A 15,695-nucleotide genomic window follows, 5' to 3' on the forward strand; every position below is an offset into this window, starting at 1 on the left:
TTCCCCTCACTGTGTTTCTCATTTGGCAATGGACCACCCTACATGAACCTCAGATTAATACCATCCATCTGCACCGCTGCTCTGTGCTGAGGTTGCTGGCCTCAGTTTAGGTAGCAGTTTGGGGGGTTGGAAGGGGGTACACTTGGAATTAATACCCCTGGACTAGAGAGGGGAAAAAGTCAGCTCGGTTTTCTGCTCCTGACCACTGTCCAATGATCCCTGCTAGACAGTGGATGTGTGTGGGTGTCAGATGAGGGCAATATGTGATAACCCCCCCAAAGTAGAATGTTTTTAATTAGCCTTGGTCTGTGTGAAGAATGATCACCCGTGGGAGGCAACAAGAGGGCAATAGATGCCTGGGGAACCCCAGAACGCCAGTGAGATTCAGCACCTTCAGGAGAGAGGAGAGGGCCATAAAGAAAAAGGAGGAAAGAATGTGAGTGACAGGAACTAAAAAAGAAATCAGCGCTGACAGTTTATAAGTAGACAGTTAGCTATCTCAGATTGAGAAAACAGATAGACCTCCTTATCTACACCACTGTTTGTTATTCTCTGTAAGAGTTTATACACAGATGACGTTATAAGGACTTAAAAAGCTCAAAGAGCAGGTGAAACATAATCATGCTGAAACCAAACTGAGACAAAGACTGCTAAATGGCACAAAAGGGCAGGTACATCTTTGGCCAGACTCAATTAGGAGACTAATAGCTTAAATGTTCTCAAAAACTGTCCAGAGGTATCACTATAACTGATAGAAATTACTGTTATCTCCGTATCGTTGGCAAGAGGACTGCAGATACAGCACGGGTTTAGATAGAGTAAAGCTTCCTCTACACTGTCCCCTCAAACACTCCCAGGACAGGTACAGCACGGGGTTAGATTCAGAGTAAAGCTCCCTCTACACTGTCCCCATCAAACACTCCCAAGACAGGTACAGCACGGGGTTAGATACAGAGTAAATCTCCCTCTACACTGTCCCCATCAAACACTCCCAGGGCAGGTACAGCATGGGGTTAGATACAGAGTAAAGTTCCCTCTACACTGTCGCCATCAAACACTCCCAGGACAGGTACAGCACAGGGTTAGATACAGAGTAAAACTCTGTCTACACTATCCCTATGAAACACTCCCAGGGAAGGTACAGCACGGGGTTAGATAAAGAGTAAAGCTCGCTCTACACTGTCCCCATCCTACACTCCCAGGACAGGTACAGCATGAGGTTAGATACAGAGTAAAGCTCTGTCTACACTGTCCCTATCAAACACTCCCAGGACAGGTATAGAACAGGGTTAGATACAGAGTAAAGTTTCCTCTATACTGTCCCATCAAACGCTCCCAGGGTAGGTACAGCACAGAGTTCTGGCCATTGCCTGAAACATTGACTCTGTTTCTCTCTCCAAAGATGTTGCCAGAACCACTGAGCATTTCCAGCATTTTCTGTTGTTATTTCAGTTACATCATGGATTAGATACAGAGTAAAGCCCCCTCCATACTCCCCATCTAACACTCCCAGGTGGGGACAGCATGCATTATATATAGGGTAAAGATCCCTCATCACTGTCCTATGCTCCCAGGTCAGGATTTACTCAGTTGTGCCCCTCTGCAGAGGTTTTTTCCCCCACTTGGTTGATGTTTGTGATAGTGAAGAAACAGAAACTGAAAGTCCCTCCACAAGTGATAAACTCCACAACTAAAGATCATGCCTTATCCCCATTACCTTTGAATGCACTTACCTGTACGAAGTAATCTTCTGCAAGTTTTCCGCCGGCACATTATAGCCACATTCCTCCAGGATCTCTTCCTTAGCTATTTCTTGCAGTGAAAGCCCCGGCTTGTCGACAATTCCGGCACAAAGCTCGTACGTCACACCAGCAGAAGCAGGCAGGAGCTCGGTTGGTACCTGTGACTCAGGGGAGTCATCTCCAGTTGTCATGAGGGCTGGTAAGATTCCTTGCCTTGCACACTCACACATGTAGACAGCTGCAAATAAAGGACTGCAATACTCAGCAACATTTTACCACAGATTCTAATAGTACTGAAGAAGGCCAATCAGTCCATCATTGCTAGCACTTAGAAAGAGCTATCCAATTATTCCCACCCACCATAGCTCTGCAAATATTTCCTTTTCAATTATTGATCCAATTCCCATTAGAAAATTGTGAGAAATGGATTTTTAAAAATATACTTTTGGGGGAATATTGTGTTATTCTGTGAAAGGGCTGTGTGTGTCTGTGTGTGTGTGTGTATGACTTAATTAAGCTGGGTAGAGATTAATAGGGAGCAGGTTGTCTGGGGGGTTTAAAACATGAAAACGATAGAGGTGTTAGGTTTGAGGTACAAGTGAATACAGTAAATTTAACATTTGCATCATTAGGTAAATGGAGAGTTTGTTTAAATATCAAATGAAAGTCAGAGGTGAAAAGAAACATGTTTGCATCTTGCAGGAGTCCAATAGGTAAATAGAAGTGAGGATGTTATATTTTATTGACCCAAAAGCAAAGACAAGATGGAAACATGACAGATCTTATATTTGGAAGGATTTGAGTTTCAAAGAGGTGTAGGAACAATGGAACCTGAGATGAAAGGGAAAAAAGGTATTTTAGTGTTTGAGCTGTGACAGCTGTTTGAGCTGTAGCTGTGACTCTGGGCAGGGGGAAGATGCAGTTTGAATCAACCATCCAGTCAAGTCAGAAAAGTCTTGGGCTGCAAAAAGCAGTTTTATTCTGATGTTTGGATATCCGCCGCAGAGTGGAAGAGGGTTCGAGGTCACGTGGAATGTCCTTATTGAGGCGACAGCAGTTTGCCTTGGGCAATATTACTGGATTTTTATACTTAAATATCTATAAGGGAGTGTTGCCTGGATGGTGTTTACTTGTGGGTCTGACCAAGTAGAGAGTCTTTTTGGGGGTATGTGTTATAAGGCGAACCTTAATTGTGCAGCTGTAATCTTGTGTGCTTAAATTTTCTTTTATTCTTGTTAATAAAACATTTACTTTCAATTTATAAAATCCCGGAAGTGTTACTGGACTTCTTAATGATAAGATCAGTACCTCGTTTTCAGAATACAAAAAATAGGGTATGGCCCATAAGCCAAGTTTTTCTCTGGGATTTGGTTTGCTCAGCAATTAACATCGGCTGTGATCATAACAAAGTTATTATTGAATCTGCTTCCACTGTCCTTTCAGGCAGCATATTCCAGAATACAATTCACAGTATAAAAATATTCACCTCATTCCCCCCTGTTCCTTTCAACAAATATCTTAAATCTGTATCCTCTTGTTACTTACTCTCCTGCCATTAGAAACTGTTTCTCCCTATATATTCTGTCAAAGACACTCATAATTTTGAACACTTCTCATAACACTCCCTTTAATCTTGCTATAAGAGGAAGAATTCCAGCTACTCTCCTCATAACTGAAGTCTCCCATCGCTGGTACCATTCTAGTATATTAGTCGGACTTTACAGAATGTCCTTCATAAGATCTACACTTATGCTGAGAGAACTACTCACGGCTTCACATTTGTACTGGCTTGAGCTCTTCAGAATGTGAGGACGCAGCACGTAGTTTATATACTTTCCTTTTAATCCATTCCCCTTTAATTCTTCACTTTTTATTCCAATGAGCTATTTCACTTGTGCTGCTCAGAAGGATGATGAGTGGGACCTGCTTTCAGGAATGACCTGTGCCACATTTGAGCAGGCAGATTCAATTGTAGCTATCAGAAAAGAGAAAATTTATAGAGAAATGGTAGGAGTGTGGGGCTAGCTGCATTGCTTCTGCCGAAAGCCAACATGGACTCAATGACCTCCTTTGTGCTTTATAACCATTTTATGACTCTAGGTCCTTATTATAAGATGCAGAATATGATTTCCTTCCCTCTGACCTGGAGGTCAGCCATCACACCACAGTAGCAAGACAGACCAGAAGAGTCAATCTAAGCTCCACCTTATCAACCCATGGCCTCCTTACTCTGAGTGGTTGAATGGCTATTTCTGTGTTCCCAGGTGATGGAACAGATGAAGCGTGGAAGAGTAGGAGTTCATGTAAGCCTTGCTTCTCTCGTCTCCGAGTCTGAAGGTAATGAGTTCAAGTTCTACTTTGGAGCACAAAATTTAGGCCAACCCTCCCAGTGTAGTACAGAGGGAGCACTGCACTGTTGGAAACGCTATCTTTCAGATGACACATTAAACAAGGCCCAGCCCGCTCTCTCAGTGTGGACATAAGAGATTCCATGGCATTATTCGAAACAGAGTGGGGAATTCTCAGAAGTCTGATATTTATGCTGACCAATAACGCTAAGAACAGCCTCTCTGGTCATTGTCTCATTCCTGTGCTGTGTACAAATTGGCTGCCATGTTTTCATACTTTACAACTGTTTAAGATGACACTTTAAAAGTATTTCATTGCCTGTAAAGAGCTTTGGAACGTCCTGAAATTGTAAAAGGCGCTGTAGAATTGCAAACTTTTTTTTCGGAGGATGTAGGGCTGTAAGACAATGTACAGGGTAAGGTGGGGCCAGGCCATGGAGGCATTTGTAAAGTAAGACAAGGCTCTTAACCAGATATCAAAGCTGGTCTTGGGCACAGAACCACACTAGGTGATGTCTTTTCCCATTAAGCAAAAGAATTAAAGAATCATAGGAATTTACGGCACAGAAGGAGACCCTTCGGCCCATTGTGTCCACGTTGGTTAACAAGGAGCTTCCAGCCTAATCCCACATTCCGGCTTGTTGTCCGCAGTCTTGTAGGTTATGGCATTTCAAGTGCATATCCAAGTGCTTTTTAAAATGTCATGAGGGTTTCTGTCTCTACCACCCTTTCAGGCAGCGAATTCCGGACGCCCACCACCCCTCTGGCTGGAAAATTTTCCCTCGAATCCCTTCTAGGCCTCCTAACTCTTACCATAAATCTTTACCCCTGGTTATGAACCCCTTAACCAAGGAGAATAAGATCTTCCTATCCACTCTATCGAAACCCCTCATAATTTTATGCACTTCAGTTAGGTAACCTCACATCTTCCTCTGTTCCAAAGAAAACAGCCCCTTGCCTATCTGATCTTTCCCCTCTCAATGGAGGGGAGACTCAGGAACCCGGTATTATTCCTGCAGACTCCCGCACGTGGGCTGTCAGTACAACATCAATAGGTTTAACTGGTTAGAAAGAGAAAATAACAGACTGACTCCAGCCTCCATATGCTATTAGATCAATCCAGAGATTAGCCACAGACCAGTGCAGGCTACAGCAATGCTTCAGTGATCAAAGGCAATTTACCCAGTGTATGTTTAACTAAACTAGTTTACACATAATAGTGAGGCAAAGGCTAACCCAAAATAAAAAAGGGTTTGGTTGGAAATCAAATCAGGCACTTGAATGCATTTCAATTAAACGCTTTGCCAAGAAAAGCTTTTCGGATAGCAGGATAAAGAATGAGACACGGGGCAACAGAAGCAAGAACTACACGGTATTGATGAATGTAAAAAGATACTAATAGTGCACGCTGCGCTCCTTCTCCCCCAGGAGCAGCCAGAGTCAGACCCGCCCTGGCATGTTCATAAACAGCAAATGCTATTCTTTCACAAGGAAATCAGGACCATCCCATCCAGTCCTATCGTAGACTCTGTCACATCTCCATTACTTGCTGATCTCGTCTGAGAACAATCCAAAAAAAAATCTGTGCAGCAATATCTCTCTAACTCTCAGCTCTGCCCTCCTCAAGACATAATGTACCAGCTCCATAAACTTATGTATGTGTGTGTGTGTTTCAGAAGGTCCACTGTCCTGTGGGGAAAATACCTTTTATATTAGTGACTTCTAGCCTTCACCTCACTGTCCAAGTTCACCTTATTGACTGTAACTTTATCGAAACATTTCATTATTTTAAAGACACGTACATCACCTCAGGTTTATTATCATACAATACAGGAGACCATTTCACCCATCCTGCCTGTGCTGGCTCTTTGAAAAAGCGATCCAATTTCCATCAATCTTTCCCCATAACTCATTGTCTTTTTTCCCTTCAAATATTCATCCAATTCCCTTTGAAAGTTAGTGCAGAATCTGTTTCCAGCGCATTTTCAGGCAATGCCTTCCAAATCATCCTAATTCAGTGAGTACAGTAACGTGTCGACACGTTGCCTCTGGGTCTTTTACAATCACCTTGAATCTGTGTCCTCTGGTCACCAACCCACTTGGAAACAGTTTCTCCTCATTTATTCTATTGAAATCCCTCATAATTTTGAACAGCTCTATCAAATCTCCTGTGCTCTTCTTCAGACACACCCACAATGACCCTGGCTCTAAGCTTGGTACAGTCTGTTGATTCGTAGCTGGTTGTTTCATTGAGTTTACAGCACAGAAACAGGGCATTCAGCTCAACAATGCCAGTGCTTATGTTCCACACAAACCTCCACCCATCCCTCTCCATCTCACCTTATCAGCATATCCTTACATTACTTTTTATCTCAGATACTTAGCTAGCTTTCCCTTAAATGTATCTCTGGTTGCTCCTTCTGCCCATACCTGCTCCCCCTCCCTCACCTGAGTTGCTCCTGAAAGCATTCCCTGTTTGTTGGGTTACATGTCCACAGGTGTTGACTGCCCTTCTGGCACCTGAACCATGTAGATCACTACCACATCCCATCTGATCCGGTCCTCGTCTGACACCTAAACACCTTCCAGCAGGAGTCACAAAATAGTAATGCCGGACACAAAGCTGGGCTCAATTTTGTTTTTCTTACCCTGAGAAAGAGTTCTGAGACTGACTGTAATAACATGGCTGGCTGAGATTATCTGATCTGATGTGATTCAGTATTACCAGTTTTGTAATTTAAAGACAGACGTACAATTCTCAGGACATCTCAAAGCGCTTTTGGAGAACTTTTAACGTGAGGTCACTGTTGTAATGTAGAAAACGCGGCAGCTAATTTGAACCGAACAAACAGGAATGAGATAATAACCAGATAACCTGCCTCAGCTATGCTGATTGAGGGATAAATATTTTCTGGGACACTAGTGATAACTCCCCTGCTCTTCTTCAAAATATTACCTGTGGAATCTTTCATATAAACCCACAAGGGCAGTCTGGGTCTCAATTTAACATCTCATCTGAATGTCTCTGTCAGTGCAGCACTCCTTCCATACTACAGTGGGCTGCAAAGTGCTATCACAGAGGAAAGGCTGACACATTTCCCCATGAAATAAAGATCTTGCATTTATATCGTGCTTCATCAGAACTTCCCTAAGCACTCGATCCACAGCCAATGAATTACTGTCATCTTGTAGAAAATAAAACAGGCAATTTGTACACATCACAATCCCACAAAAAAAATGTGATCAATAATCAGCCAATCCGTTGGTTAGGATACCAGCAGAACACCATACTCTTCTTAGCCTGCCTCAAGATCCCTTATGTCCCCTTGAACCAGTACAACAGATAGATAGATCCTCAGCTTAATGGCCCTTTGAGAAGTGCAGTAGAGGGTTAGACTAGATTACAAGCATCAAGTCCTGGATAACAATGTTAGAAATGCAGGTCCCTTTAAAAGTAAACCAGAACAAGCTTCAGGGTGAATTGAGAGCAGGTGATGCTCATTGAAGCCTGTAGTTAAGAGCTGGGCTTTTCGCCAGTCAGGGGGAGGCTCCAGAAGGGAAGAGTGGAAACTGGTATTTGTACTGGACTATAGTTTAACAATAAAACAGTTGTGATTCACAGAATGTCTTCTGTTGCCCGATTCAGTAAATGGATATCCAACTATCAGATACTGGACATAACCTTCTGACGCAGAGACAGGTGGATTATCAACTGAGCCAAGCTGCCACTCACAAAGCCCTTTAACCTGAGTTTCTGGTTCCCCTTTCTACCCTGACACCCGCTGGGGTATCACTCTATAGGTGTTGGTCACCCTCTGGTAATTTTCCCAAATACTTATTAACATGGGTAGTGACCATATTAGTGGAATATTCAACTATCAAAGCCAAACTTAATCCTGTCTACAAACAAAGGCCACAGATCAACAGACCAGCAAATGTCCAGGGATAAGGTGGGTGCTGTCCTGACCCACAGGAGGTGGCTTACTCTACAGAGCCACTGGGATACATCTCCCTGGCATTTAGTTTGAGTTTATACACATATACCTGAGTTTGTTGGTCTTGCCTCAACCCATGGTCACCTCCACAGACGCCCCACTGAGTCCTGTTTGGATTCCAAAAGTTTATCACACAGCCCCCTGCCCCAGACAGCAATATATATATTCAGCAGTGGTTACCTGGACGGAACTGCTTGACCAGGATAAAGGATTCCCGTGTGGAATTGAAGATCAAGACAGACACACTGAAAGAGAAAAGGAGAAAAAATAGTGTTCATTACATTGTCCCTCCAGTAAAGGGCACAATTTTGTGAAACGTTGAAGAGCAGAGAGACCTTGGTGTCCGTAAACACAAATCCTTAAAAGGTGGCAGGGCAAGTTAATCAGTGGTTAGGCCTCAGCTGGAATACTGTGGACAATTCTGGGCTACAAGCTTCAGGGAAGATGTAAAGGCCTTAGAAAGGGAACAGAGGAGGTTCACCAGGGTGTTGCCAGGGTGAGGGATTTCAGTTATGAGGAGATTCTGGAAAAATTGGGACTGTTCTTGGAACAGAAAAGGTTAAGAAGTGAAATAAAAACAGAAAGTGCTGAAAAATCTCAGCAGGTCTGGCAGCAGCAGAGGGGAGAGAGAAACAGTGTTAATGCTTTGAGTCCAATATGACTCTTCTTCCATTCATTCATGTTCCCACCACAGACTCTTCTGAAGGAGAGTCATACAGACTTGAAAAGTTAACTAAGTTTCTCTCTCCACAGAAGCTGCCAGACCTGCTGAGTTTTTCCATAACTTTCCGGTTTTGCTCCAGATTTCCAGCATCTGTAATATTTTTGCTTTTATAGAGGTGACCCAGTAAGGGTTTTTGAAATGTTGAGCAGTTTTGATAAACTAAATGGAAAAAAAAACTATTCTCTGGCAAGTGGGTCAATAACTACAGGTCAGAGATTCAAAATCATTGGAAAAGCATCTAGGGAAGGAGAGAGGAGGAGAAATGTTTTCATTCCAAGAGTTGTCAGGATCTGGAACACTACCTAAAAAGGTGGTGAAAGCTCATTCGTTCAATATTTTTTAAAAGTTGGACACGTACTTGAGGGTGAGACTTACAGGGGTCTTACGAACAGTCAGTACAGGATGACAGGCCAAACAGTCTCCTTCTGCAATGTAAGTTTCTATGGATCTATGATTATTAGCTTTGCCCCTCAGCTCGGTATCACCTGTAACAATTGCAAAATTCTCACCTTCATCCTCTATGGCCACCCCCCCCCGCCCTTATTACCTCCATAACCTCCTCCAGCTCTACAACCCTGGAATCTCTGAGCTCCTCCAATTCTTGGTCTTTGTCCATCCTCCAATTCCTTCACTCCACCATTGGCAGCCATGCCTTTGGCTGCCTGGGCCCTAAGCTCTGAAATTCTCTCCCTAGGGTGGGGCAGCTGTTTACATTTATTGTGAAAACTGATCTGTCCGAATCTACTTTGTTTTGGACTGATGCTGTACATCTAAATCTGATTCTTGCACATGATCACCCACCTCGCCATTTAAAACTCCAGGAATTTTGCTTTTCACAAATGTTTGGAAAGTAACCTCCTGTTGGACTGTTGCTTTTATGTTTAATTAGAGTTGAAGTACTTGCAAATTCCACCTCTCTCTCTCCCTCTCCTCCTTTAATCTTCCTTAATGTCTATCTTTTTGACCAAGCCTTTGTTCAAATGTTTCCTTCTTTGTCTTGATGTCATTGTTTTTCTGAACATACTCTTCCTGTGAAATTCCTTGGAATGTTTTACTATGGGAATTGTTTTCTGCGAATTGGCAGCCACATTTCCGACATTAAAGCAGAGACTACAATTCAAAGGTAGTTTGTAGTTTATAAAGCACTTCGGGAAGTCCTGAGGTTTGGATGCTATAGAAGTGCAAGTCTTTTCCCCAATGTGAACAGATTAACATTTTCCTATAATTGTCACCTTTATGTGAATGAATTTACGTTGATAGCAGTCACTGCACTGACAGTAATGCAGTGTAAATGAAGCACCTTGAGATACAACTCAGGCTGATGAAGCACAGTAACACCACAGCTAGCGGACCACAGATCATGTCAAGATTAAGGTCACAGTCCCTGGCCAGCCTAGGCAGTTCAGGAAACTCCGCTCTACAGGCACTTATATTTCTTATTCACTGGTTTGTCTAGTCAGGAATTTATGGGCTGAGGTTGGGGACAGATTGTGCCTGTCACTGTTGTCTCACTGGTGGATGGATCAATGACTCCACTGTAACGTGCATGTGATTCCCAGCAGGAGTCAGTACCATCAGGAGGGGAGAGGGAAACAGGAAGGGAAATAATGGAAATTATGGACGGTGTTTAATGAAGGTGATGAGGGTCTGCCCATCTAACAGCAGAGCGGTGAGAGCCACGCATCACCTCTTTTCGGGAAGGCCCGTCTTGTTGTGTCAATCAGGCACTTAATTTGGGCAACGGCAAGCCTTCTCTGGGATCAAGGACCCCTGGGAGGCTCCTGCCCACCAAGAGCTGTCAGTCAATCAGAAGCTGACAGCTCTTCACTGTTTGGCAGCATCACTGGGGAGGCTGCTGGTAATGATCACCAAGTCATCCAGGTCATAGGCGAGTGATGGTGGGAGGGGTAACAGTCACAGGTTAGGAGTCATGGGGGACGTGGAAAGGGGGTCGGCAACAATCGAAGGGGTGGCTCTCAGCAGGTTCCCCCTCTACCGATGTCAGGTCCCTCGATCAGGCAGAGTGCCTTTGAATGAGGAATCCTCGTGGAAACCCACAAGCAACCCAAAAAAAGTTTGTTTATGAGACTTCCGCATGGCGAGACCCCACATGTGGCTGGGTGAATACCAGCGGCGGTGGGAGAGGCTCTTAAGTGGGCATTAATCTTCAACTTTAGGGCATCAATGGGCAGCTGGGTGGGAAAGCAACCTCCCACCCCATTATTATCCCCCACCACCAAATTCTCCACAGCTAAGGGCATTAAATATCGCCCAATGCCCTTGATGTGCATACAAGCCCAGAAAAATCCTCAAATGCTGATCATGTGAAAGTTGGGCAGTGTTCTTCCACAGTTGATGACCTCTAATACAGACAGAAATGCTGATGTCACACGAAAGGTGAGCATTTATCATTCATCCCAAGCTGCCCTCAGAAGCTGGTGGTGGTGAAACTTCCATCTGCTGGTTTCATAAAACGGTGCCACCTTAGATGGCAGTTAAGAGTTAACCATGTTGAATAAGAAAAAAGATTTGCATTTATATAGCGACCTTCATGTCAACCAGACATCTCAAAGCCAATGATGTACTTTTGCAGTGTAATTGCTTCTGTAATGTAGAAATGCAGCAGCCAATTTGCACACAGAAAGCTCCCACAAACAGCAATGTACAATGGCCAGATAATCTCTGTTTGGTTGAGGGATAAATATTGACCACAACCCTGAGGAGAACTCTCCCTCTCTTCTTTGAAATAGTGCCACACCCACTTGAGAAGACAGAAGGGACCTCAGCTTAATGTCTCACCAGAAAGTTGGCACCTCTGACAGTGCGGCACTCCCTCAGTACAACACTGAGAGTGTCAGCCTGGATTTGTGTGCTCAAGTCCTGCAGGGGAACTTGAACCTACAACCTCCTAACTCAGAGGTGAGAGTGATGGAGGGAGCGGGAGGAGGGTTGGAGGAGAAGCGGATATGGAAGAGGATGGAGTTTGGAGGGAGAAAGGGTAGAGAGGGAGGGAGGAAGGGAGATGGAGTGAATGAGAGAGAGTGGAGGAGGAGAGAGATTGCTGGGGGAGAGGGTATTGGGGGACAGGTGGTAGAGTGGGGTGAAGGGAAGGGGTGGAGGTGGTGGGTGAAGGGGTGGAGGAGGGTGGATGGGGAGGGGGTGGATGGGGGGAGGGTGGGATGGGATGCAGGGGAGGAGCAAAGAGAGAGAGAGAGAGGAGGACAGTAGAGGGAGAGAGATGTAGATATTATAAGGTTTATTTTGCAAGTTTAATTGGGATAAATTACTTATGACGAATTGTTCTAAATAATTCCACTGAGACTATCGTGCTGCCAGTTTGGAATCTGCTCTACTTTCAAACAGCATCACCAGCCCCAAAGTAAGAATCACCAGTTTGCCAAACTGCTGACGGGCTGACACTAAAAAAGGTGCAGTTTGCTGCATAGCTGTGTGTGTCTTTATTTGGACAGTGGGAGCAGGGTCTATATTTAGCTGTAGTCAGCGTATCCTCCCATACCTACCAAAGCCATCTTCAAACAGATCCACCAAAAACTGGTTCATGAGTGAAAACGTGATTTAACTTTTGCAAACACTAGGTTTCCGCTGGACAAGGGAAGAATCCACCACGTTGTTCAGGGCCTCATTAATACCGTACTATGTGGTGTATAAGATGCACCTTTAACTGCAATTTATGGTATAAGCAGTTTAATTTCCTCTGGTAGGTCACTGCTCTGTTATAGCCTAAATGGTATAATTTTAAAGAGGTTGCAGGAAAGGAGAGACCTGAGGGATGTATATTTACAAATATCTGAACGACAAGTTCCGGAAGCTGTGAAAGAAAAATAAGATATTTGGTTTGATAAACAGAAGCGTGGAGTACAAAGAAGGTTCTGCTTAAACACCGGTGAGGCCCCGTCAGGAGTGTCATGTCCAATTTTGGGCACTGCCCTTTAGAAAGGATTTCAAGGGCATTGGAGGGAGTGCAAAGGGGATTTACTAGAATGGCCTCAGGGGTGAGGGGACATCAGTTATGTGGAGAGACTGGAGAAGCTGGGTTTGTTCTCCACAGAGCAGAAAAGATTTACAGGAGATTTAATAGGACTGTTCAAGATCATGAAGGGTTTTGATTGAGTAAATAACAAGTTTCCACTAGAACAGTGGTGGATAACCAGGGGACACAGATATAAGATTAGCAAAAGAAACAGAGGTGAGAGGAGAAATATTTTACACAATGATTTGTTGTGATCTTGAACATGCTGCCTGAAAGGATGGTGGAAGCAGATTCAAATGCAATTTTCAAAAGGAAATTGGATAAATATTTGAAGGGAAAAAACTGCAGAGCTATGGGGGAAGAGTGGGAGAAGGCGGAGGGAGTGGAATTAACTGGTTAGCTCTTTCAAAGATCCAACACAGGCACGATAGGCTGAACAGCTTCCTTCGGTGCTGTCCGATTCTATACATCACATACTCCACTATTGCCTCTGATATATCTCTTACTGTTTCGCCCAGTTGACAAAGTTTCTTTTATTTTGGGCAGGTTAATAACGGGGGCCTTACAGTGTGCCAAGCTGTGTTAGCAGAGCATTATCAGAAGAAATGCAACAGCTTGGGGAGTTAGGCAGCAGAAATCCATCAGTAACTGTGAAACCATTACCCCAACAAAGCAGCCACATGCTTGGCGCAGGGGAGAGTGCTGGAAGGTTAAAAGGTTAGCTGTGCCTCTCTGGTGGAGTGCTCCTTTGGATAGTCTCTCTCCTCCATCCCCATCCTCCCCACTACTTAGAATCATGCAGTACTGGTGGCTATTCAGCCCTCATGCCTGTGCCAGCTCTTTAGTAAGAACTGTACAACCACTCCAACTCCTCCTTGCTCTTTCCTGATAACTCTGCTAATTACTGTATTTCAAGTATTTATCCAGTCGCTGTTTGAAAGTTACTCTTGAATCTGCTACCATCACCAATCGAAGCAAGGCATTCCAGGTCATAAGTCACTGTGTAAATAAAAATCTCATTTCACCTCTGGTGCCTTTGCCAATTATCTTAAATCTGTGTCCCTCTGGTTACTGACCCTCCTGCCAGTGGAAACAGTTTCTCCTCATCTACTCTATAAAAACAGTCATTAGTTATGAACTCCTCTACCAAATCTCTCCTTAACTTTCTCTGGTCCGAGAACAATCCCAGCTTCTCCAGTCTCTCCACCTAACTGAAGTCCCTTATTGCTGCTGCCATTCTAGGAAATCTCTTCCGACCCCTCTCCAAGACCTGGATATCCTTATATCAGTGTAACTGAGGTGCCTTCTGTAAACTGAACAACAGAAAGTTTCTCCTTCTCTATACTGTTCCTAAAAGTGTCAATTAGACCAGGAAATGTTGATCCAATTGGAAAAATCTCCAACAGAACCCATTCAGCCCTTCATTAACAACCAGGGGTCACAGTCTGAGGATATGGGGTAGACCATTTAGGACTGAGATGAGGAGAAATTTCTTCACCCAGAGAGTGGTGAGCCTGTGGAATTCATTACCACAGAAAGTAATTGAGACCAAAACATTGTATGTTTTCAAGAAGCAGTTAGATATAGCTCTTGGGGAGAAAGGGATCAAAGGATAGGGGGAGAAAGCGGGAGCAGGATATTGAGTTGGATGATCAGCCATGATCATACTGAATGGCGGAGCAGGCTCGAAGGGCCGAATGGCCTACTCCTGCTCCTAGTTTCTATGTTAATAACAGAGAGAAAGAGAGCAAGAGAGAGAGAGAGAGAGGGAAACAGGGGCAGAGACAGAGAAAGAAAGAATAAGTGCACAAGTCGGGCTGATTATCTACATCAGGCATGGCTGACCTTTTCGCGTGGGGGAAGGAGGGGGGGGTCCACATTTCAATTTTTCTCACACTCCGGGGGCTGAAGAGTAAATTTCGGAACAATAAGGTTTAGCACAATGTTACACAGGAATCTCAGAAAAACACTTACTTTTGAAAAAACAAGTTGCCGAGTAAAAAAACATCAAAACAATAAATTGATAATTTTTTAAAAATGAGTAATAAATAAAGGTGACAATTGGGGTGTGAGAGGGTGACAATGGGTGTGTCCAGTTTACTCCCAGTCTCAGGGGGCTCACTCACTCACCACCCTCACCTACTGTGAGAGTGGATGGGAGTGCCTGTTGGTATGTGGGGTGGGGGGTGAATGAGGGTCCTGAGACTGCAAGTAAGCTAGACACAAACACTCTTCCCTCCCTCTAACCCCTCTCTCTCTCACTCACACAGATACACAAATGCAGCAAGACCTGGACAATATCTGGCTTTGGCTGACAAGTGGCAAGTAACATTCACCCACACAAGTGCCAGGTAATGGCCATCTCCAACAAGTCTGAATCGAACCATCGCCCCTTGACCTTCAATGGCATTACCATCACTGAAACCCCCACTATCAACATCCTGGGAGTTACCATTGACCAGAAGCTAAACTGGGCTAGGCACACAAATACTGTGGCTACAAGAGCAGGTCAGAGGCTAGGAATCGTTCGGTGAATACCTCACCTCCTGACTCCCCAAAGCCTGCCCACCATCTACAAGGCATAAGTCAGGAGAGTGAGGGAATACTTTTCACTTGCCTGGATGAGTGCAGCTCCCACAATACTCAAGAAACTTGACACTGTCCAGGACAAAGCAGCCCAATTGATTGGCACCACATCCACAAACATTCACTCTCTCCACTACTAACACACAGTAGCTGCAGAGTGTACCATCGACAAGATGCACTGCAGGAATTCACCAAGGCTCCTTAGACAGCACCTTCCAAACCCACGACCACTACCATCTAAAAAGACAAGGGCAACAGATAGATGGGAACACCACCACCTGCAAGTTCCCCTCCAAGTCACTCACCATC

At 44.2% G+C, this 15,695-nt stretch overlaps 1 protein-coding gene across 3 annotated transcripts in view; it reads right to left on the reverse strand.

The window, feature by feature from the left end:
- nudt14 (nudix (nucleoside diphosphate linked moiety X)-type motif 14) overlaps nucleotides 1-15,695 on the reverse strand; it is a 94,431-nt gene that overhangs the window by 13,558 nt on the left and 65,178 nt on the right. For all 3 annotated transcript variants that reach the window (XM_041213781.1, XM_041213782.1, XM_041213783.1), the window contains exons 3-4: nucleotides 8,266-8,330; nucleotides 1,734-1,980 (exon numbers count right to left, since the gene is read on the reverse strand). In XM_041213781.1, the coding sequence (XP_041069715.1) occupies nucleotides 1,734-1,980; nucleotides 8,266-8,330 (312 nt within the window). The remainder of the gene's footprint in view (nucleotides 1-1,733; nucleotides 1,981-8,265; nucleotides 8,331-15,695) is intronic.

The sequence above is a fragment of the Carcharodon carcharias genome, chromosome 20 (genome assembly GCF_017639515.1).
Source record: "Carcharodon carcharias isolate sCarCar2 chromosome 20, sCarCar2.pri, whole genome shotgun sequence".
NCBI classification, from domain to species: Eukaryota; Metazoa; Chordata; class Chondrichthyes; order Lamniformes; family Lamnidae; genus Carcharodon; species Carcharodon carcharias.